Source organism: Leptonotus elevatus, chromosome 4, assembly GCF_054856555.1.
Source record: "Leptonotus elevatus isolate MCC_2025b chromosome 4, RoL_Lele_1.0, whole genome shotgun sequence".
Lineage (NCBI taxonomy): Eukaryota > Metazoa > Chordata > Actinopteri > Syngnathiformes > Syngnathidae > Leptonotus > Leptonotus elevatus.
Window position 1 is genome coordinate 30,543,570 of NC_141242.1, and position 22,988 is coordinate 30,566,557.

The 22,988-nt window shown below is 38.7% G+C and overlaps 1 protein-coding gene across 4 annotated transcripts in view; it reads right to left on the reverse strand.

Moving 5' to 3' along the window:
- Positions 1-22,988, reverse strand: part of LOC147176480 (inactive serine protease PAMR1-like) — a 111,826-nt gene that overhangs the window by 9,437 nt on the left and 79,401 nt on the right. For 2 of the 4 annotated variants that reach the window (XM_086073930.1, XM_086073929.1), the window contains exons 3-8: positions 10,130-10,306; positions 6,566-6,691; positions 5,957-6,071; positions 3,767-3,984; positions 2,096-2,203; positions 55-225 (exon numbers count right to left, since the gene is read on the reverse strand). In XM_086073930.1, the coding sequence (XP_085930056.1) occupies positions 55-225; positions 2,096-2,203; positions 3,767-3,984; positions 5,957-6,071; positions 6,566-6,691; positions 10,130-10,259 (868 nt within the window). In that variant the 5' untranslated portion in view covers positions 10,260-10,306. Of the gene's footprint in view, positions 1-54; positions 226-2,095; positions 2,204-3,766; positions 3,985-5,956; positions 6,072-6,565; positions 6,692-10,129; positions 10,307-18,351; positions 18,523-22,988 lie in introns of those variants that run through there. The other 2 variants (XM_086073928.1, XM_086073931.1) reach the window with 2 other exon arrangements.

The following is a 22,988-nucleotide window of genomic DNA, read 5'->3' on the forward strand; positions in this document are numbered from 1 at the left end:
GAGGTTTTGATCTCCTATCATCATTTCCTACTAAATCCTTTTTTTTTTTTTTACCACACTGTGGGGCAGGTGCACTCCAGGTGCCATCACTTAAGCAGATGGCAGCCCGTAATCCCTGCAATTCGAACCCTGCGTCACAGTGGAAAGTGATCCGTGCCCCTGCGTGATGAAACACTCCCTGTGTGGAACCATGGGTGGGCACAGGCGGCCTGCGGCATCCCACCACTGCACAGAAACACAAAGTGCATGCTCAGTTCATTTCTAAACATGGTCTGTCTGTAAGGAAAATGCTAAATTGTGTACGGAGACTTCAAAAGACTTCAGTACCCTCCCTCAAGCATTGATTAAGTGTACTTCCCAGCTGTAACAGACCACACAAATACACCAATGTGTGACTTGTGTTGCTTGTAGGCCACAGGTTAACATTTAAAACGAAACTGTGAGACTTGTTAATCTTAATTCAAAATTGTTGAAACCTCACAGACTTGTTATTGAATTGTATGAACAGTTTATAGCGCAAATTGGAGCACATGGCTTGTAAATACCTAAATGAATGCTGTAGGTGCAATAAAAAAGATTTTAAGCAAAGTGTTCCATTTAAGAGCAGTAAAATATGATTTAATGAGCAGTTTAGGGACTATTTCAAAGCAGTATTATCTGTATAGCTGCAAAAAAAACAAGTTATACAGAAGTTGCTGTTGCAAATGGAGTCAAGGTTTATCTTGCAATGCATTGACTGACTTTGATGCACTGTTATCTTTTAGTTTGACCTGGTCAGTGGTATTAGCTGTATTTATTAAGCTCCAAACCAATTATTTGTCCCTATAATCTTGGATTTTCTAACAAATTACATTTCTAATATTTCGCTTCCTGATGGAAGAAAATGTTGTTGGCTAACCAGTGGTGTAGAAAGTGTTAAATCCGCAGTTGACTTCTTTTCAGGGTTGAGTGTCTTTTAGATCGGAGGTTTGTCCACCACAGTTCACGAGTGGAAAACTTTCATTTTATAAATGTAACACTTACAAGAAAATGATAGCTACTTTGGGTTTCCTTGGTTGTCAGATTAACTAACACGTGCAGGCTTCCAACAGGTCGAATTCATCATTGGTGCAATGAAATATCTTTAAGTCTTCTTACCTTGTAAAACTTAAGGCAATTTCTCGCTATAATGTTAGATAGTAACATTACTCATGTTTCTGAAATAAAATTGAAAGGCTGGAACTCCCAATGGAGGACAGATAAATAAACAGCTTGCCATTTTATGGGAAAGCTCGTTCAAGAGAAGAGAGATGCAGACTTGTTTTACCATTTATTTTATAGCCTTCAATGTAACCCTGAAAATGACACCACAACAAAAGTGTTTTTGCAGGTTCTTCTGGGAGATGTTTAAGGTATTAAAAACACAAGTTAAGTTCCAGACACCCATTAATCCAAGACCATGAAGGACCAAAACGATTCTCGCCTCTCTGAGGAAGCACTAACTCACTTCTTCCACCGTGTTGGGGAAAAGCTTAGTGATATTAACAGAACAACACACATTCTGTATAATTTTCCTCTTCCTGCATGTACTTGACATACTGCAGATTATTTTTTAAATCTTAATTCCAGGACAGCTCATCTCCGCCCAGCCCAAAATAAAAGCCTCCTCCACTTTTAAAAGAATCACTTTTTCCAATTCGTACAACCTTTGCTTTTAAGTATCATCAAGTGTCGAGAATTAATTTTTGGGGTAATTCATACATTAGTAAAATAAGTTGCTGATGTTTATTTATATGAAAAAATTGTCATTATCAGACCAGAAAACAAATCCGGGAGGGTTTTTTTTAGGGTGTAAAACATCAGTGTTTTATTATTAGCAACAGCAACAATGGACAACAGTTAACGGAAATATTATGGTGAGAATGGCATCTGCGTGTAGGCAACACGCACCATTTCATAACATCACACCAGACTAGAGGGATTGCTCCTGCGATACCAATTGACTAATGATGACTCATTTGACCCATGCATGAATGTCAACAGTACCCTCCCAGCAACAACTAAAAACAGATGTGAGTGGGTTTGGTCCATTTTTATGAAGTGTCAGGAGACTTACCATTTTCACACCTCTTGCCTGTATAGCCAGCCAGACAGGCACAGTGATACGTGTAAGAGCTGTCAAGAATACAAGTCCCGTCGTGTAGGCAAGGAGAGGAGCTGCAAGCTGTCATAAAAGAAATATAATATCAGAGTGCATGTGTGTATTGTAGGTAAGTAAGTATTTATTTAAAGGAGAAACCGTGTACATATTGGAAAGTCTGAAGTGGGAGGAAGGGGGTGTACTCAAAGCTGGCACCATTTCAGTGTCATTTTCACTTTCCATTTCTAAATGTGTGTGGGCATGTCGAGAAATACATAAAGCTAATTTTATGAGATGCGGCTTTGCAGCTTGTATAGCAAATGTGTCTGATTTTGAGAACATCCATCCATCCATCCATTTTCTGTACCGCTTGTCCTCACAAGGGTCGCGGGGGTTGCTGGAGCCTATCCCAGCTGGCTTCGGGCAGTAGGCGGGGTACACCCTGTACTGGTTGCCAGCCAATCGCAGATTTTGAGAACAGTACACTTTTTTTTTTTTTTTTATGAATGTTCTGACATAAAACTACTGTCGACAGTTGAATGAGCATGTCACTATACAGTTGTAGTCCTACAAATGAGGAGGATATTAAGTGGGCTAGGAGACCGAAGCAAAGAAAATACTTGAGTTTAATAATCACTGCAATCGTGTTCCTGTGAGAGTTCAGTTCGTTGCCACCAGTGATGTGCAAATGAAGCTTCATGAACACGTGTGATATATTTTTTTACTCATGTTGAAGGCACTCTTGGTTTAAAGAAGCAGTGGAAACGTAATCACGTTCCATTGCCCTAGCCTTTTTCTTCAAACCAAGAGCACCATCTAGAAGAGTAAAAAAAAAACATCACGTGCTTCATGAAGCTTCATTTTCCCATCACCAGTTTCCACATACAATATAACCAGAGCCACCACAAAGCTTTTAAGTGAATTTGAGAAGTGGATGTCACAAATCTGATTACGTAATAATGTATTCTTCTGGGAGAGCTGAATAGTTGTTAGGCGTTGGTTTTTCATACGGCATCACTTTGTTCCATTGTACTGGCTCACCGTATCAAGGAAACTTGGGTGGGTGGTGGGCACCAGTGGGTAGTACCTCTACTAGGCCAAGTTAAATCATGTGACAAACGGAAATCTTCACAGTGTCAACAAGACAATGAAACTGCCCAAACGTGTGAAGACGAGAGGATCGGTCTGTTATAATTAGGTGAGTCACTGACGGTGAAACAGCTCATTTGCCTGACTTGCAGACAGCGTGGGTACAAATCCCACTCGATGAATGCATGAATGTGAATGAGTGGGAAAGCTTGTCTGTCTCTATATGATGCCTGTCATTTCACATGAAAAGGTATGTTGGAATCATAACTGGTCACTTGGCTTACACCCAGCATTATCATGTTGTCTAAAATCGGAACAGACGATCCAATCACATACAAACATTCCAAAATATTTGCAATGAAAGGCTATTTTGTTCATTTTGGCTCAAACTAAACTTTTTCCAACTTTAAAAAAAAAAATCAGGTTCTGAATGAATTTATTTGGTCATTTGGGAGGACTGCCATACGTTGTTAGTGAGTGTGCCTTTTAAAATGTGCTCCTCACAGTATTTTCCTTTTAATGACTTAACTACCAAGTTTAGTATTGCTTCAGACATACCTGAACTCTCTTGGAATGTAGCAAAGAAGCCATCAAAATTCTTGTGACCGTCAGACTCAAAATGAATGTGTAGACTGTTGCCCGTGCTTTGAATGGGAGGGGGTCTGTTGCTTCCACAGAAGCGACCTATAACACGAGAGTTGATGCTGTCACCATCTCTGACCTCCACGAAGTCATAGCGACAAGAATGATGTACCTCCAAACTCAGCATCATAAACCTGTTGGCATCAAGATGAATACAATAAGAAAACAAACACAATCCAACACCCTAGCAACTGCCGTGATCACACTCTCCCGCCTTATGCGAGCACCTGTGTTATCTGGCAGCGCTCCACCAGCTGCCACCGCAGTTGTGATGCTTCACAGCGCTCAGAAGGAAAACAGGCAATGCGCAGTCATGAATGACAGTAATTACTCTGACAGCTGCGGAAAGTGACTGGAACTGCTAATGCATGCTTTGCTGATGTGAAAGGTGAGTCAGACGCGTGTTCCATTGTACTTGGCACAGTGCAATTTAATACTTAAATGTATTATATTGCTCATACATATGCAAGAATCGACTTATTTTTGTACTCTCCTTGTCGCAGCATCCATGTAGTGCCAACACATTTCTTTCTTAGGAAAACAATTTACAAACCTTGCATTGGGCTTTTGCTTTGGAAAGCTCAATGAATTTTATGACCCTGAACATTACAAGGATATTTCTCATTAACACACCTTTTGCGCCTATTAAACAGAGAGAATGCACATATAAATACTTTTCCATTTGTGTGACTGGTGATAATTACTGCTGATGAACAGCATGATGGCTCTGGCCTGGATAAACTTCTTAATTGTGTCTGATCAGTAGCTGTTAAATGACTATAAAACTTCAACCAGTAATTGGTTGGACGTTTATAAAAACACCAACTATTTTACTACCAAGTTGGTGCCTTAAAACACCCAGGGTGTATAAAAGATGCAAGTGATGTACGAATGACATTAGAAGCCTTCAGAACTAACATTTATAATACGTCCATCCATTTTCTACATCACTTGGGGCAAAAGGTGAGATACACCTTGGGCTGGTCAACAGTCAAAGACTGACTTTTAATTCTTATATTATCTTCAAAGGAGAAGTTATTCTGTATTACTTTTGGCATAGTTTAACATTTAGATAAAAAACATATCTTACAAGAAAGCCTTCAATGACTATGCTTGCATGCCGTCAATAACCCTTTCAAACGACTAAAAGTTTACAATATTCGGGTTTTGTGCAAACCTCCTAATATGATCTTCTTCACATTTTTTAAAACCCCAATAAAACCCCTGCGTTACACTTACCTAACCCGAATATTTGGTCATATAAACGCGGCTCGGCATACTTCCTTTAAATGGAATTTTTGTTCATGATTTGCACATGCTCTATTCACTCGCTAAATGAGCCGAAATTGAGTAGGTATTGATTTCTCTACGGCGGTTTCACGTTATTTTCTGTCTCTACGGCGACAATGTCATAGTGTGTATACTTATACACACTATGATACTGCATATGAGTCCATGCGTCTGGCATGCCACACACCGGAAATACAAGCAGAGGAAAACAAAAATGGTGAAACATGGCGATATGATATACTATATGTCTTTGATTGACCGGAGAAAGTAAAAAGCGGAAATGACGTCTCTTTGTGTAATAACGTTATCCATTTGTTGCGGTTTAGATTCCAATATGTATGTGGGAGTTATCGCAGTCTACTCACGCATGTAAGCAGTTTATCTTGAATGTTTTAAAAACAAAAATTTGGCCTCAAACAGAATATGGACTGCATGTAAATCATTCAGCTGGAAAGTATTTAAAGGCAGCAGGCCTACTGCGTTATCCAAACCTTTAAACTTGCCATTATTAATGACACATATAGCAAAAAGATCTGAGCTGAACAGACATTTGATATTTTGCTAGCGATTAATCACTATGACAGGTGGCCAATTCATATTCAAATGAATGCTTCCATATCAGTCCAGGACAAGTCTTGATCTGTACTGTCATTTCATTATTATGATTATTTATTTTATATCCTTTTAGTCTTTTGATTCCACAGGGCTAATAACTGCAATCTTGTACAACACGTAAAAATCCAGAGAGAGAAGTTATAATTGTCTAGTAAATAGACGGTTTCTGTGTGCCCCATAACAACAGTACGGCCTCCTTACCTGAGTTCTATTGTAAAGGGTTGGTCCACCTGTATGGTCCAGTCACACCTAGCGTTGTTGGGGTAGCTCTCCAGAACTAAGTGACCCTGACGTTTGCGGATCACTCCACCACACTCTAGCACAACAGAAAGGGCTTACTGTATTTGGGCGCTTGCACAGAAAGTGGCTCGCAAATAAAATTTTACAAGCTTTTAATGAGGGACTAACTACTATGTTGGTCTATAGGCTGCACATTCATCTGATTTTAGCAGGACTCAGTATTGCCAAATTCCAAGATTCCAAAGTTCTAATATACTTAACATAAATAAAACAAGGAGAATGTATCATATAACAAATTAAATCAAATAAATAAATAAAACACTGTTATTTTTTGTGGAAATGTTTTATCCTGGTAAAGCTGTGGAGTCCAAATGTTACATATGAAATGGTTTTAAGTATCCAGATTTTTGACTGTCAAGAAGCCCTCCTGGGCATGGGCACTCTTCCAAGAGGGCATAGTCATGCCAGATGTAAGTATGGCCAAAGGGAAGGAAAACGCATTTACTTCATGCCACAGAAATGTACATACGTGTATAGTCATGTGGTCCTTAAGAAAATGATCTCACTTACTCATGCAGTCTCCACCAGACCATCCAGGACGACACTGAGCACAGTATTGGCCCCGGATGAAAAAGTCATCTTTAGGACCCCATGTCCCGTTGTTGCACCGCTTACAGTTCTCAAAAATACTGCAACCTGAAAGAAAACGTAGAATGGGACCAAAAGATGAACCTCAAACAAGAACCCGCTATCATTCAAAACCCACAACAGGGATCACCAACGTGGTGCAAACGGGCACGAGGTAGTCCGCAAGGAGCAAATGAGTGTTTTAAAAATGGCTCACTTGTGATGAGACAACATGTTCGAGGAATGTTGTGGAAATGATCATTCGAAATTGTAAACACTGACAGAGATTTTATGAAAATGAAGCGTTGTATATAATCAATTTCCTAATTACTGTGAGAAATCCTAAACATCATCAGTGTATTCACTTAAATGAATATCATTAATTATTAACAATATTAGTCGTTCTTTGCAGGAGATAAAGAATATAATGTATGCCTGTGAGTATTTATATGCCTACATGTTATGTATACTGTTAGTGTTCAAATATATGTTGCGTAACCAGTCATGACACCAATGTTATTTGTTAGCTTGTCTATGACATTATGCATTGTTTGTTAGCATGATGCTAAAAAGAAAGGTACTTTTGTCATAATACACAACATGTAATTAATTGTCTTTGCACTGATTAATTTGGCAGTGAACTAATACTAGTGGAAATTAACAGCTTGTTACCAGGGTTATTATAGTTTTAGAATTTTCATTTTAGTTTTGAGTTTAGTTTTTTAAATGTAGTTAGTTTTAATTGGTTTTCAGGATGGTTATGTTAGTTTTTATTAGCTTTAGTTATTTAATAAATGCTTAATTTTAATTTAGTTTTAGTTAGTTTCAGTATTAGTTTTTGTTTTTATTTAAAAAAATTACTTGTGCGCAATATTCAAAAAGCACCATGGTAAAAATAAATCACATTTAAATCACATTTAAATCACATTTAAATCTAATTTAATCATCCCCACTGGTTCATGCATCATGTTGGGCATACAGTATCCTTGGAAAAACAAATCTCGAGTCTACAATGCTATTTGATGTCCTCATCAAAATGTCATACATAGCTCCTTCTTTCGCGCATGCCTTCCCCTTCCACACAGCATCTGCTTGTTCTGCTGGGCCTCCATCCTCGTAATGCAGATTCACTACATTTCCTTTACGTACATGAACTCTGCTAAACTCATTACGCTCATCTTTCACTGCAAAAGGATGCTGAAACATTTCTACGCCTTTAGTTTCCTGAGCGGACGGATTTTCACTTAAGTGGCTGCTTGGTCAAATGAGGGGGAGGAAGGCAAAGTATGACAGGTATGAATTTGAACACATGGTCAATTATGACTTCACTGTACACAGCCCCTTTGAGTGCATTTCGTTTTTTTTACAGCCGAACACAAGGTACTTGTATCCATTTTAATTCCCAACATCTGGTTTTCCTCTATAAAAGCACATTCATTCTGTGTAGAAAACATGACATTCTTCTGGAGGAAAATGGCATTTCAGAAAACAACTGATTTAGCAGCAAACTGAATATGTGTGCTGAAATGGCCAGTACTGTATTGCCAGTACAAAATTATGTATAGCTCCTGCAACATAAACAGCTTGAGTCACATTAAAAGATTCACAAGAGATGTTTTGATGTAAACCTGGCCTGGAAACAAATAAGATCAGACATAATTAAACTGTTTTCCAGGTTTTCCATCACACTTATTTGTCTCCCTGCAGTGTAAAAGCCAAAGGAGGCAGACAGCTCTTGGTGTTGTGCCAAATACATGGCAGGCAGGACTGACTAAAATAAACATAGCATCACAATCTCCTATTTTCTTGTCTAAAAGCATGCCACTCATGTGTCAAAACAGCACATTCACATGATGAATTGACTCTTGTCGCCAGCGAATATGTTGCGTAATCCACATATTACAAAAAAGTAAAAAAGTAGTTTTGGGATATTTTACAAAGAGGGCCGCAAAGTTGTTGTTGTTTTTTTAAACTATGTGGCCAGAGTTGGATCAGCCAATATGGGACATTTGGGGTACATTCGATCTCCACTATATAAATACAACATTAATTTCTCAATGAGAGGCTTGGCATTGTTGCTTCTGGAGCTGGAACCTTGATTGTGGGCCAGGCTCTTTCTAGGAACCAACATAAGTGACGTCTGACTGTTTTGTTCTTCGGGATGAACGGACAATAAATCGCACTCCGACACTCACAACATCTTGTTGAAATTCTACCCAGAAGAATGGAAGCGGTATTAGCTTCCATTTTCAGTTCCTGTAGGAGTAGCAGCCAGCTGTCTCAATTTGTTTTAGTATCATAGACTGGCTCTGTATGGCTCCTGATTATACCACAGATGGGAAGAAAAGCCATGTCTATTATTTCACCGACACACAAGTCAGGAAGTACCTTTTCTTGTCACAATGGGGAGGACAAATGAAGATTATGAGCTACAACTTTGAAGGCTGTAGCTGCTAGCCGATATAAAGTTATAAAGAAACTCTTATAAAGAAACAACTATCCACACTCACTTTCACACATAAGGTCATTTTAAAGTATTCCATGTAAAGTGTCTTATTTTTGTGCCCAGCACAAGTCAAGTACAAAGCAGCAATCTAATTGTGGATATGGGTGGAGTTTTCTTTCTGTTGGCATTTTGCCAGACTTGCACAGATAAAAGTGTTTATATTTGAAGACAGCTGACTTGATTCCCCACCAATCGAAGCGACATGTGATGCCATGGTGGAAAAATATATTTTTGCAAGTTTGCAAGGAATATGAGTTATTCTGCAGATGTGTACTTACAACACTTTAATAGACAAATGATACTATTCATAGCCTCGGCGGAGAGTTGAGGGCATGAAATATTTTCTTTTTCCAGGGAAGGGGGGGGGGGGGGGGGCAAAAAAAAATATTGAGAAGCACAGAATTAAAGGAAGTGCAAGAAGATTGCAATTGTGAGTCCGTATGACAACCACCCCTGCTCCAAACAACCATCACCACCCATAATTGGGGTGCAATGCTCAAATTGTTATGATCAAATTCACCAAAATGTATTACACCACCACTTAGACATGACTTTAGCGAGTTTAAAATCGAGCTTACTTTTTTTACTTCCAAATAATTGCCAGATTCGCTGGGGTAGTGTTATAGCCTACTGTAGAATATGCCAGAACGCCTATCAAGGCGTAACACAGTCTAGCAAATACACAAACATACTGAACTAGTCTTGACCCGCTACGAAAATGAAGATGTGCCAGTTTGTATGCCAAGTGTATGGGTGCCTGTCTTAATAAAATCAAATAGGGCCATACATGTTTTTGAAATGTGAGAAGAAGCAATTATGGAAAGTACATGCAAAACTGCATAATGACATATTTCTCTAATAAATCTCTTTCTAAAATTTGCGAACTTGATACTGGGCATGAAGTTAATCAATTAATTGTTTATTTGCAGTCAAATACAATTGAGAACATGTTGGCAAATGCCAAAATGCTAAATGTCTGGCAGCCACAGTTAAAGTTGTACCTGGATGGATGATGCAGGGGTCACACTCATTGAGGGCGTTGCGGCAGCAGGGCACAGCGTAGCCCACCGACGTCCCCTGCAGGGGGCATTTGCAGCGGATCACATCATACTCGCAACATCCCCTGCACATGACGTTCCACTCTGGACCTGGGCAGTGGTTGTACAAGTACCTGTAATCTAAATAAGAGAATACAGTACTTTAGACCAACAAGCCTTATTTTAAACCACAAGGAATTTACCAACAAAAATAGACAGGACGGTAAATGTGGTTGAAAAGTAAGGAAGATGTCAAATCTGATATTTGCATGAGCAGACTTGACTTTAATGTCCACAGAGGGCTGCTGTGTTTATGCGAGTGGCTGCCTACTGGCGCTCTGGTTATTTCCACAGCTATGAGGCCTCAAGCTACTCTTTGGAGTTAGCACGTCTGTGGGTTTGCATGCTGCGAAGAACATCAAACATCATGCAAGCTGCTATAATATGAAAGTCACCACGACTGATATTAGACAGCATTCTTGGTCCTTTGAGCATTTTTGTGTGGATATGTAAAGGTTTTGTGTTTAATTTTGGAAAGAGACAGGGTAATGTCCTTGTGGTAGAAGGAGAATTAACAGATGCAGCACTTTAAACTTGGCACAGTGTTCTTCCAACAGTTAGCTCATCCTTTTAATTCCTGTATTACACGTCATTTGTGTATTAAAAACAGACAAAGTCACTTCAAATGCTATTAATGTTTCCTAATTTGATCAAATTTTTTTTTAAATAACTTGACTTGCCTTGACTTTACACAGTGCTTAAAAACTGCTCTTTGTTTAAAATGTACACTACTAAAATGAGTAGGGATGTTCGATACTACTTTTTTTAGACTGCTACCGATACTCAAATCTTCAGTACTCACCGATACCAAGTGCCGATACCAATAGTAAATAATATTTCACAAAAAACAATGACAGATATATATTTTTTAAAAGACCTATATATCCTAATTATAGCAAATTTCCTTAAATAGCTTGAAATTAATGACTTTTTTTTCAATTTGCTCATAAAAGTCATTTTGCATCGAACACACTGTTACGGCTGTCGGCTAGTGCCCGCCGGCGTCAACGTTTCACTCGAGTGTGTGTTGGGTGGGGCCTGTTCTGATTACAACGCAGCGTCGAATGTGCCGGCGCCACATTTTTGATTGGACGACTGTGCGACGGACCTCACCGCCAATCACTGAGCTACACCTGGCTGGACTGCCCCGAATAAAAGCGCTGCCTTTCAGTTATTCGGGGCGGCTGTGACTTAGCAGTATAGCTCGCCTCGTCGCGCGTTTGGTGTGAGCTTGAAACACTCGTTGAACACTCGTTTGAGTATTTCTTTGTTTGTTCCTTCTTTACCTCAATTAAAACTGTACAAGTTATTCCAACACACAACAATCTCTCGTCTGTGTTACTTCCCTTCCCGCTAGCTGAGCCGGTCGAAACACACACAATAACATTTATTTAAAAAAATAATTGATAAATAAAATGAAACAAATAATCCAGTGGCCAGGGGAAAAAAAGTCCCAATCAAAATATGTGGTTGTACAATTTATTTTTAAGGAATACAGTGAAGTGTGAATTCAATTCAATACAATAATGTAAAAAAAGTAATTTAGTAATATCTACCATGTTAAGAATTCCTCAAACTGTTTAATTATACAGGGAGTCCTCAAGTTACGGCGGATTTCCGTTCCTACGCTGGCCATGTAACCCGAATTTCGACTTAAGTCGGATTTCCCTGTTAAGGTCGATATTTACAGTAATTTAAAAAAACATATTTGCGCGACACAGAAGAGCCGTGTTTCGTGTTTCCGCACGAACATTCATTGCTGACAGACGGCAGAGCACACATGGAAATGTGATGCGCCGTTGCTGGAGGTAACAACAACACACCTTTAAATAACTTTAAAATGGCATGATTACTGTGGGAAATTAACAGAGAAAAAAAAGGTGCTACGAACGAGGCACGGGCGGCATAAAGTCGAAACGACTTAACTCAAGGACTCCCTGTATCTTGTTTTTAAATCCATGCTTTTAATTTGGAAGGCTGCTGTGTATTTCCGTTTCCTGTTTCACGTTCTCCGTTCGTCATTCATCTCATAGCAGTGCAGTAGTCAATGACGATATACTATATAATATACAAAGATATGTCTGCACTTCAGAGCTAATTAAATTGTTGAGTACAACTGAAGGCTTATGTGCTCTTACCGGACCCCCCTGTGGCGGGCAATAAATGCAAAATAACCATTTCAGCCTTTAGTTCCTGACCGATGCCAGTATCGAAATCCGTCGCAAGTGCCGATACTGTGAAATGTGCCCTGGTATCGGCCTGATGCAGATACTAGGCATCTTCCGCTATTCTTCCTCCACAACCAAAGGTACAACGATATCAATCAACTAGAATTGGGCCAGTGTATTTCCAGAAGGTTAATTTCGCTGCAGGTTTTCAAATGGCAGATTTTCTGCTTCACAAAGCTGCTTGGAGCTTTATGCTGTTTTATTTTATACTGCCGGTTGCTCAAGTCATTTGTTTTATTTGACAACGTGGGTTTGGTTGAATTTGTGCTTTAACCTTGACAGCTCCACCAGTTTTTGACTGCAGTACATTTGTCTGCTGTCTCAAGAATACATGATTAATGCCTCCAATCATACACACCAGGCCCTTCACACACACACGCACTCACACTATTCAGGCTGTCATACCAGCCACGAGTTGCAGGTTCTTGTTGTGGCACCAAATATAAACTCACAGGCACATCAATTTTGTTTTTGTATACTGTCGTCCTTGTGTTGTCTCATTATATTTTGCATCGTCTGACTAAAAAGATCATCTTACACTTCATGTCCAGATGGTCATTCTTTGGGGATTTCCATGTTGGAACCACAGACATGCACTGGAAGGGCGGACAAGGCTTGTTTATAGAAAAGTTGATGAGACAAAACAAAATAGCATCCAACACATGGGTCATTTAAAACATAACACATTTGCACTCTTCTTCTGGATAACTAAAATACTTCAACCTGGCATGTGACCTTAAAATGGAATAAGTGATGCATCGATGTTCATCTGCTTTCACTCACAATAGAAAAATTGTTGCTACCAAATACACTTCAGTTGACTGATGCTTTGTATCTTGCCCATCAATTGTGCACCGTGGATTAAACGCATCATCAAGCGACTTACTGGCGAATGTCACCATTCACTCTGTTTACTGTGACCTCTAACCAGCAGCAATGGCTTCCAGCACAGGATGAAAAACATATTTAAAAGGTGTGATGACTGCCATATGGTGATCTGAGGGGGGCGGGGGTGAGGTGGTGGATGCAGACACCAACTCTCATGAGAACAATTTGCTTCCTCCCTACTCGGTAAAGTACACTGGACCATGGGAGTTGAAAACCTGAAATATTGGACATGAACATGAAAAGACCTCAGTTAGGCTGGTAATGACATTAGACGGGATGGTGTTGTATCTCTAGAGAGCTGACCCACGGTTGCCTTCAATGAAACCCTGCTTCAAGTTGAAAATGTTGCATTTTTACTTTATTATATTTATGTGCTAAGCAGGATCACGTTAAATTATTAATGTATTTTGCAAAAATGTATGAAAAAGTGAATCAAGGAACTTCCCCAGAATGCAAAAAGAAAATTCCAACATCTGAGGTCCACGTTGTCATTCTGCATTAATCAATGTAGACTGCTAATTAATAAGTGACAAACACAAACAAGCAAATTTCCACTTTCCATTTGGCTTGCAATTGAAACGTTCCTCCCACCCCACAAAGCAAATAGCCTTTCCTTTCCGTGTAATCCGAACAGTTTACGTCATTCTCCATGAATCAGAAAGCAGTCTGCCAACTTACATAGGAAAAGACAACCAAACTCAAACTCAACATGGGGGTCTACTGAGTTCTGAGTTCTGAAAGTTATTTAAAACAAAACACACCACTGATGCATTAAAAAAATGACATTAACTTCCAGATTTTAGTGAACGTTATTACAATTCCTTCCTCTACATTTGTAATGTAATAAAAAATCCAACAGTTGAGCTGCATGCCTAAGGCTATTCTACTGCTAACGTCAGACAACTAGCTATGCTGTCAATTATCAGGGGGGCCAACAGAAGAGATTTTGATCTTTGGCAAACATTCAAACTGTCAATTCGTTTGTTGTTTTCAGGTGAATAATTATGCGATTCAACGACTGTGCCAATGAGAGTCCCGGGAAGGCACACCTGAGCTCCAACAAACACATTAAATTTGACATTCACATTTGTTCATGGTCAAAAGTATCATTTTCTTGGGGGGGGGGTCTTCAAGTAAAACGTATTCTTCATGTTAATTAGACTTAATTAACTTTACTTGAAGATGATAATGGTGGCACTTATCACCAAACCATGACAGTTTGATTCTAAAACTCCAAAAGTTGTATGAGGTGTACCGGTAGGCTTTACACGATCACGATTTTTGGGACTGATCGCCGATCAGTGAGTTAAAAAAACAAAACAAAACAAACAAATCACGACCCAGTTGATCAGATCAGTCTTTGGTCTGCTGAAAACTTGTTATTAAAGAGATCCAAATAAAATGCTATACTGAACTATTGGTAACTATCCGTTATAACTAGTTAATAGATCATTAGTTAATTAATAAATGAATGACTTGATAACAGTTTGTAAAGGATTTAAAGTGATACCTATACATAGTTATTATATCATCAAAAACTATTAATAAATTATAAATGACTTGTTAACTGTATGTTTACGATATATTCCCGTGCTTTATAAATTAGTAACTATCATGAGCAAACTATTAGTAAATTACCTACTAATGGCTTGCTAAGTATCAGTTAATAGTTTACATATGTAATTAGGACGTTATTCTAAAGTTGGAAATAACTTTAGAATAACGTCCCAATAACATACTGCATACAAACTATTATCTGATAATTAGCAAGTCATTAGTAAGTAATTAATAATAGCTTGTACATGATCTATTACTAATTGTTAAGACATAATTATAAATCATCAACATACAGTTAATTTCTCATTTATAACTCATTTACCAACAGTTTATTAATGATATATTAACTATTTTTAGGCATCATTATAAATGATTAAATTTTTAACAAGCACTTAACAAGTCATTAATAACTGATTAATAAACAGTTTACAGTTCATAACTACTAACTAGTTATATTGGAAAGTGTTACCGGAATATTATTAAATAAACTATCAAAGAACATGATGACGCCGCCCAAAGTCGGCTTAATAGGAACAACATGCATCCCTAATAAGGACATGATATATATATATATTTTTTTTAAATGGCTGGATTTAGATAAGAAGAATCTGTTCTATGGGAAAGTAGAAGCATGATCATTATCTTCTGCCTCCTCTGGGTGTGAAAGAAGAGCAATATTTAGACACAGTAAAATAGTATTATTTTGGGATGCACGTTGCATTATTAATGGACCATCACTGTTTCTTTTTGTGGTTTTCTTATTTGGTTCCTTTGCAGAGATTTTTTATTACTGATCAGTCACTTCAAGGCAGAATGTATTTTCTTAAGTTGCAGTGAAGTCTCAATTTCTTGTCCAGAATTGAATATGGAGTTTGCATGGTCTCCAACGCTACCAGAAGGCTAGCACAAGAAGTTATTATGGTCGTTTCCACTTCAACTTGAATGCAGATTGTGTGTGTTGCTGCGGCTTTTGGAAATGGGAAGTGGTGTTTGCTTTTCTTTCCCCTCCAGATTTGGGAGACTCTTTAGAAGCATGTGAAAAAGCCATACTGGAGAAATAACACTCATTGTTACACTCTCCAACGCCTGGTGGAGACCTCCATGTGCTACATGGCAGATGTTAGCATCTATAGCTCAGCTGCACACCTTTGATGTAAATGCAGACGTTGACATCATCGCTGACTCTGCCAGAGAAGTTCTCATGGGAATTACAAACTTTGCTCCATGGATCAGCACAGTTTGACCCCTAATGCAGTAAGTGTAGACAAAAGATCAAACAGCCAACGTGCTGCAGATTTTGAAGTTAGCGACCTAACGATTCAATCTGAAGTCAAGAGTTTGTTTGTGCTGTTTTAATAATTGACTTTAACATCAGATGACATTTAGGGAAAATAGCTGCATCAAGACTTACAGTACGCCATTTGCAAAATTCAATGCTGATACCCAAATGTTACCAGAAATGCATCTGTGCATCCAACCATCTGCACTCGATATCAATCATATAGCTTGACATTTTCTTGCTCACCGCTTGAATCAACGTGTCTTATTTTGCATATTTTACAAAATTATAGTTATTTCAGTAAAGTAAAGTAAAAGACGATATATTTTTTATCAAGAACATTTTTATCTCTCACACATAAACTACCATTACATATTGATATACTGTCAAGTGTAGCCATACAAATAAAAAAAATTTTATATGAAGTGCAAATGCAGTGTAAATCTTACTATTATGAATGTACTGTCAGCATCTATAATGTGAGATGTGGAATTAGAACCCAAACACAAAAAAATAAAAAATACAAACAACTGAGAGAGGGGCTGGATTCAGATGGCCTGTAGGAAAACACTTGACGGAGGAACCTCAATAGAGGGAACAGGGCTGGATGCATGGAAGCAACCCCGAACACATGGAAGTACAGCTTGCATGGAAAAGTAGTAAAAAGAAACCTCAACATGCTGAGAGAAAACCTCGGCTAAGGAACCTCAACATAATGACAAAAGAGTCATTCAGTAATTCTCGCTAGGGCAATGCACAATTCTATATGGCAGAATAAAGGCTTATATGACAAAATAAGAGCCACGAACACGGTACCTAAAACATAGGAACGAAGAGTGACCGCATCGCAACTGACAACTTCACCATCACAAGAGACAAATAGGAAGCTTAGAAGCATAATGACCCCACGAATGAGAGCATTTATGTTGAGCAAAAACTTGTACAAAACCTCCTTGTCAAGTAAATGACATTACACAGTCATATTATACAGCATATATACACAATTAAACAATTTTCTCAAGGCAAAATCTTGGTTATTTTAACCATGACATACTGTGGAAAGTTTCAAATGTGCGTATGTGTTCCCCTTTGCATAGTCTCCACAGCAGCTGCCCGGTATTTTGAGGTCAGTGTGATTTAGCTAGCATGGAACAAGGAAACTCCCAGGGGAGCATTGTGGGCAGTGCAGATCTGAGTGTGGGCTTATCCCACCGCTCATCCTTGTACATCACTCTAATGAACTTCCTTTGCTAAAAAAAAAAAATAATAAAATAAAATAAAAAAAATAAAAAATACTAAAATAATTTAAAAAATATATATAAAAAAACACTAAGTGTAATATTGCTTTATTATCCATTTCGACATAAAAAAAAAAAGTGCATGCTGCCTGTAATTGACATTTCTCTGTTTTCAAACACATTGACCTTTGTCGTGTTTTAGCTCTGTTGATCCTAACACACCAGATCAGGTAAGGACACAACAAAAAAAGATTCTCCACTGAAAGGATTAATCATCAGATAATTACACAAGATTATGCAACAAACCATCTCCAGAATGACTCAGCTGACAACACCAGATGAAAGAAGGAACGCTTCTAATCACTGCCAGTCAGCACAGACGAGTTCACTGGCCAACACGACTTTATTGTGTTTTGACTACTTGGAGATTTGCAAAGTGGAGTCGGAGGGCAGGGGAGATTTTGGCGCACGCATCACTGCAGTCAGCATGATCGATTCGAACTTTGCTTGCCGCATCCTGTTGAAGTCATTAAGGGCAAATACAGCAGAGACTATTTCAAGTGCTTCTGCTCCAGAGACCACTTTGACATTTAAAGAGAAATTGTTGCACACAAAAGGAATACCAAGCCTAAATAGTTATTTTAAGAAACAAACTACCTACAAAGGAATCTGCTGTAACAGCACTTTTATTAAATTATGATTATGTAAGACCAGATAAACCATCTCACATAGCATACTGTGTCCTTATTACAATAGATAACAAAAACATCTGTGTTAATAAAAGTGCCATGAATTTTTCTGAAGACTTTCATTTTCCAGTCTTGCTTTTGTGCTATTAAGGGATTTAAAGAAAGACTGGATCAAGACAAAGATGTCTTGAGAACAAACACAACAGAGAGAAAGGGGTGAACTATACAAGGAAACTTGGTCTCTTACTGTTGGGCCAGGAGCTCCCCTGAGGTACGAAGATAAAGATGAGGAGGTAAATGAGAAATAACCAGCCTGCCCTCCCACTGATAATTGCACTGGTCCCGGGAATTGCGTGGGAGCCCCCATCGGTCTGCCCCAGCTGCAGTCCAGGTTCCGCAGACAGCATGCTGCAGTCTGGAACTCTGTTTACTTTCTGATCTCAGCTGACATCACCATCTCAAACTCTTTCAATGTTTCCCGCCCCTCTTTCTAATTCTCTCTCTCTCTCTTTCTCTCTCTCTCTCGCTCTCTTTCTAATTCTCTCTCTCTCTCTCTCTCTCTCTCTCTCTCTCTGTCTCGCTCTCTTTCTAATTCTCTCTCTCTCTCTCTCTCTCTCTCTCTCTCTCTCTCTCTCTCTCTCTCTCTCTCTCTCTCTCTCTCTCTCTCTCTCTCTCTCTCTCTCTCTCTCTCTCTCTCTCTCTCTCTCTCTCTCTCTCTCTCTCTCTCTCTCTCTCTCTCTCTCTCTCTCTCTCTCTCTCTCTCTCTCTCTCTCTCATTATCCTTGGTTTCAAGTTACAGTCCGGTCTCACAGAGGTCTCCACTCCTTCCACACCGACTGACAAGCATTACTCTTGAATGAACGCAGCCCCTAACCTTTATGCTAAACTCATTGTGTCTGACATTCTCTTGCTCACACACACACGCGCACATACACACCCCCACAGACACACACACACGTCTTAGGTTTACATTTCTAGTGGGGGCATATCATTGACATAACGCATTTCCTAGCCCCTTCCCCTAACCCCGACCATCACAAATGATTGCCTACCCCTAATCCTTACCCTAAACTCAACCATGACCCAATTCACACCTAAACTCATAAACCAAGTCTTGACCCTAAAAAAGAGGTCTAAACTTGTGGGGCCCAGCAAAATGGCCCCACATGGACGGGGGCGGGCCCCACAACTCTGTGAAATCCCGAAATGATGGCCCCACTATGTAACAAAAACAAGAGCACACACACACACACGCGCACACACACACAATGAAGCTAAGCAAACAACTGCTTTGTACTGTAAAACAAATGATGTGATGGAATTCATGTCTGGTGGACTACTCAAGTGTTCTCCAAAAACCTAACGTCAGTGTAATTAAATTTCTTCAAGGGTCTGATCCTGAAAACAGGTGTAAGAGCGCAGCATTTTTCACAAGTTAACATTTTGTTAGCAATTTTCACAATGCACAAACAATGGCAACTATATATTGGAATGCGCTTAGGTTCATATTGCTGCCGTTGGGCCAAAGTCACATAAGTCACAATAGTCAATATTTTTTTTCAAAAATCAATACTATTGGTAATTCCAAACATGTGGGTGTTATTTTTACAAATGATTTTCCAAACTCAAGTGTTGATAATGGATGCAAAAAAACATGCCAGTTTGGGGGTCTCCTAAGAAGTGACTATTTTGGCAGTACAAAGTTTCGGCCCACTGCCAGCAATATAATCTTAGCAAAGATATAAGAGCTACAATGGTATGGCATGTCCAATGTATGGAATAAAGAAAAGAAAAAAAGAACGCGGGGGACTGTGTGGGATAGCCATGTCAGATATCTGTGTAGCCCCAGTTAAGCCTCTCCTGCATTTTATCTGATATTCTAAAATATATTAATTAATGATTTGCTCAGTGCCCAAATGTATCAATCAACCCCCGTTTAAAGAGGAAAAACTCCTGGATCTAACCCTGCTTTTGAACTGGCCACCAGACTCTGAAAGAAATCATGTAAAATATTCAAGAATGAACAACTAAAAACATTTTTTGACTAACTGCTAAAGAAGCTTGTAGATTTCTGTAAGAAGCTTGTAAAAATGTGAGCAATGACATCTGTTTATCGCCTGGGGCCCTTTTCCCCCCTTTGTCTTTGAAATTTACATGATTAATTAGAAATAAAAAGTTTCTTCTTAAATAAGTAAGAAAGTTGTAATTATAATAGTCTGATGAATACATTTCAATTCCTTTTGGCAAATATTCTTTTTACGTACTGCACATTCATGTATTCATCCATCCATGTTTTCATCCTCACTACGGTGTGCTGGAGCTTACCCCAGTAGACTTTGGGCCAGAGGCGAGGTACACCCTGGACTGGTTACATTCCTTTAGTAAAATTCAATTCATTAAGATCTTGGTCTTCGGAAGATTATGGATTGTTTGTTGATCATTGTCTCTCTCTGAGGTCATCGTTTCAGTCAGCGGTGTCATGGAAACACGCCCATGATTGCTACTGACAAGGCCCTGGTGTGTTTAATCAGCCTTTTGGAAGCAGCCCAAATTGTCCGAGGAGAGGGGTTGGAAAAGAATTGTTCTGACTGATTACACTGTATGTGTGTTTTGGCCAAAAGATGTAAATTGAGTGGACTGAAATGACACTAATGTGAAACAATTATTTTATGTGATGGTATGTGTACCTTATAGACATTTTGTATAATTGTTGTCTTGGTCTTCTACACATCTTTTGCATTTGTTTGTGCTAATTACTTGGACGTCTTTGAAATATTTTCTTGAGAAGGGTGTGTCAAGACAAGAAGATTTTATCCTCCCTGATCTACTCGGAAAATCTTCAGAGCCGACAATTGTAAATTTTAAACATGTTCAATATTTAAGAACTATTTATGGTCAACACTGAGTTGCCATGACTTCTGTTTGTGATGTGAAATGGAATAATAGCCAATTTAAACAAACTACTGGTTGTGTTGAGTATTTCCATAATGTGTTTCATAAGTCATTTACCACAAACAAAAATGCCAAAGGACAAGTTTGCAGTTAGCACGTGAGCTAACAGTTGGCTTTCTTCTACTTTTACCCCTACCACAGGGGCGTGCAGTGATCTTTGGAGGGGCAGGTGATAACGTGCTTGCACTATCCAACCACTTCGGGTTCGAACCCATGTCACCACCGAGCCGCCATGTGTGGGGGGTTGAGGGTGCTTAAAGTAGATGAATAGCTCAGGAAATTGTTAGAGGGTTTCGATGTAGAAATGTGCATGCGTACGTGTGTGTGTGTGGGGGGGGGGGGGTGTGTGTGTGTGTATCCATTGTAAAATTCTCAATTGAAATGATGGCTAAACAATAAATCACACATAATAAAACTGTTGTTTGTCTGCAATGCTAATCACCTTAAACACTTTTTGACATTTGTGTATGAAGAACCATTTATGAACAACAAATTTACATAAATAGAAATGCTTATGTCAAATGTACATGAAACTGAAACTTTTAAATAACACAATAAGGATTTTCCCATAGTGCAAGTAGCATAAAAAATGTCTTACTTTACATTTAGCTTGATTCAGGTAAGAGCAAATACAGTTTATTATTTTTCTCCAGGTGTAGATGTTAATATCTCATTATTGGGAATGTACCCAACAATTACTGTAACTGCCACATCTCAGCAAGCTACATTGTTTGTTTTTGCTAAAACGCTGTGATAGTGTTTTTTCTTCTTCTCTTTTTTGGTTCTTTATTATCCCCCTAATTTCTGAACACACTGCTACCTGTTCCTTATTAGGACCTTACCCCAAAACGAGCTGTTAGTTAAAATAAAAACAAAGATCATGTGAAGTATATTTCAGCTATCATTAAGTACCTGCTACAAATTGGAGTCTTCGGGAAGAGTTTATCAAAATTCTGAGCAAGATATACAAATTCCGACATATTCTGTGTACCTTAAACGCTTCAGTAGTAAGAGCAGAAGCTGTACACGCGACACAAGCTTCATTCTTCGTCCCAATGGAAGAGGAACCGGTAGTTTTACCGGAGATTTGTGCTGCGGCGAAAGTGGATGGGAAGGATCGTGGTCTTTATAAAACGGAGGGGGACATCTTCCCCGCGTCCTCAGAGCCAACTGCGCCCAAATGTCAGACTTCCTCGTAGTTGCGAGGCTCATTACAACTTGTGTCACAACGTTTCAATTGAAGCTAGGCTAGCACGCACGCAGCGTGCTCTGTGATCATGGCTACAAGAACTATCAAAATAAAGGCATTGGTTTTGCTTGAGTTTTCTGTATTCTTGGCTTTTGTTTACTGTGAGACCGCAAGTGTAGTGGCGCTCGACCTGGCAGAATGGGACGCTCGTCTAGTAATATGACGTCATCCAAGGATAACGTAATAATAATTAGTTTTATGTAAATTATGTTGTTGAATTTTCGTTTTAAAAGGCAAAAAAACTACTTTCACAAACTATTTTTATATTAAATAAATAAATGGACAAAGGTGCACTTTGGGCATCAGTGTCGGTTGCTGGGTTTCTCATTTTGCTTATCGCAGCTGAAAAAGCTTATTCTTCATATTCTTTATTTTCCAGAGCCAATATAAAGTGATGCGTTTCATTACACTACTACCAATGACTTATTATTAATTATATAAGACAGCTTTAGCACCCGAAAAATAGATCTGTCTTTTCACAGCCATCAATGGATCTTGAATGTGTTGAAACAGGTATTTTACCATAATGCTGACAATGACAAACCAATATTTGTGAATTTATGTTGATCTCAGGTTGAAATAATGTGTAGCCAGGTAAAACAAAATGGTTTCACAAAGCTCACAATATTATCAAAGCACAGAAATTACATTTACAGTATTTGACTTTGTAAGCAAAAGTATTT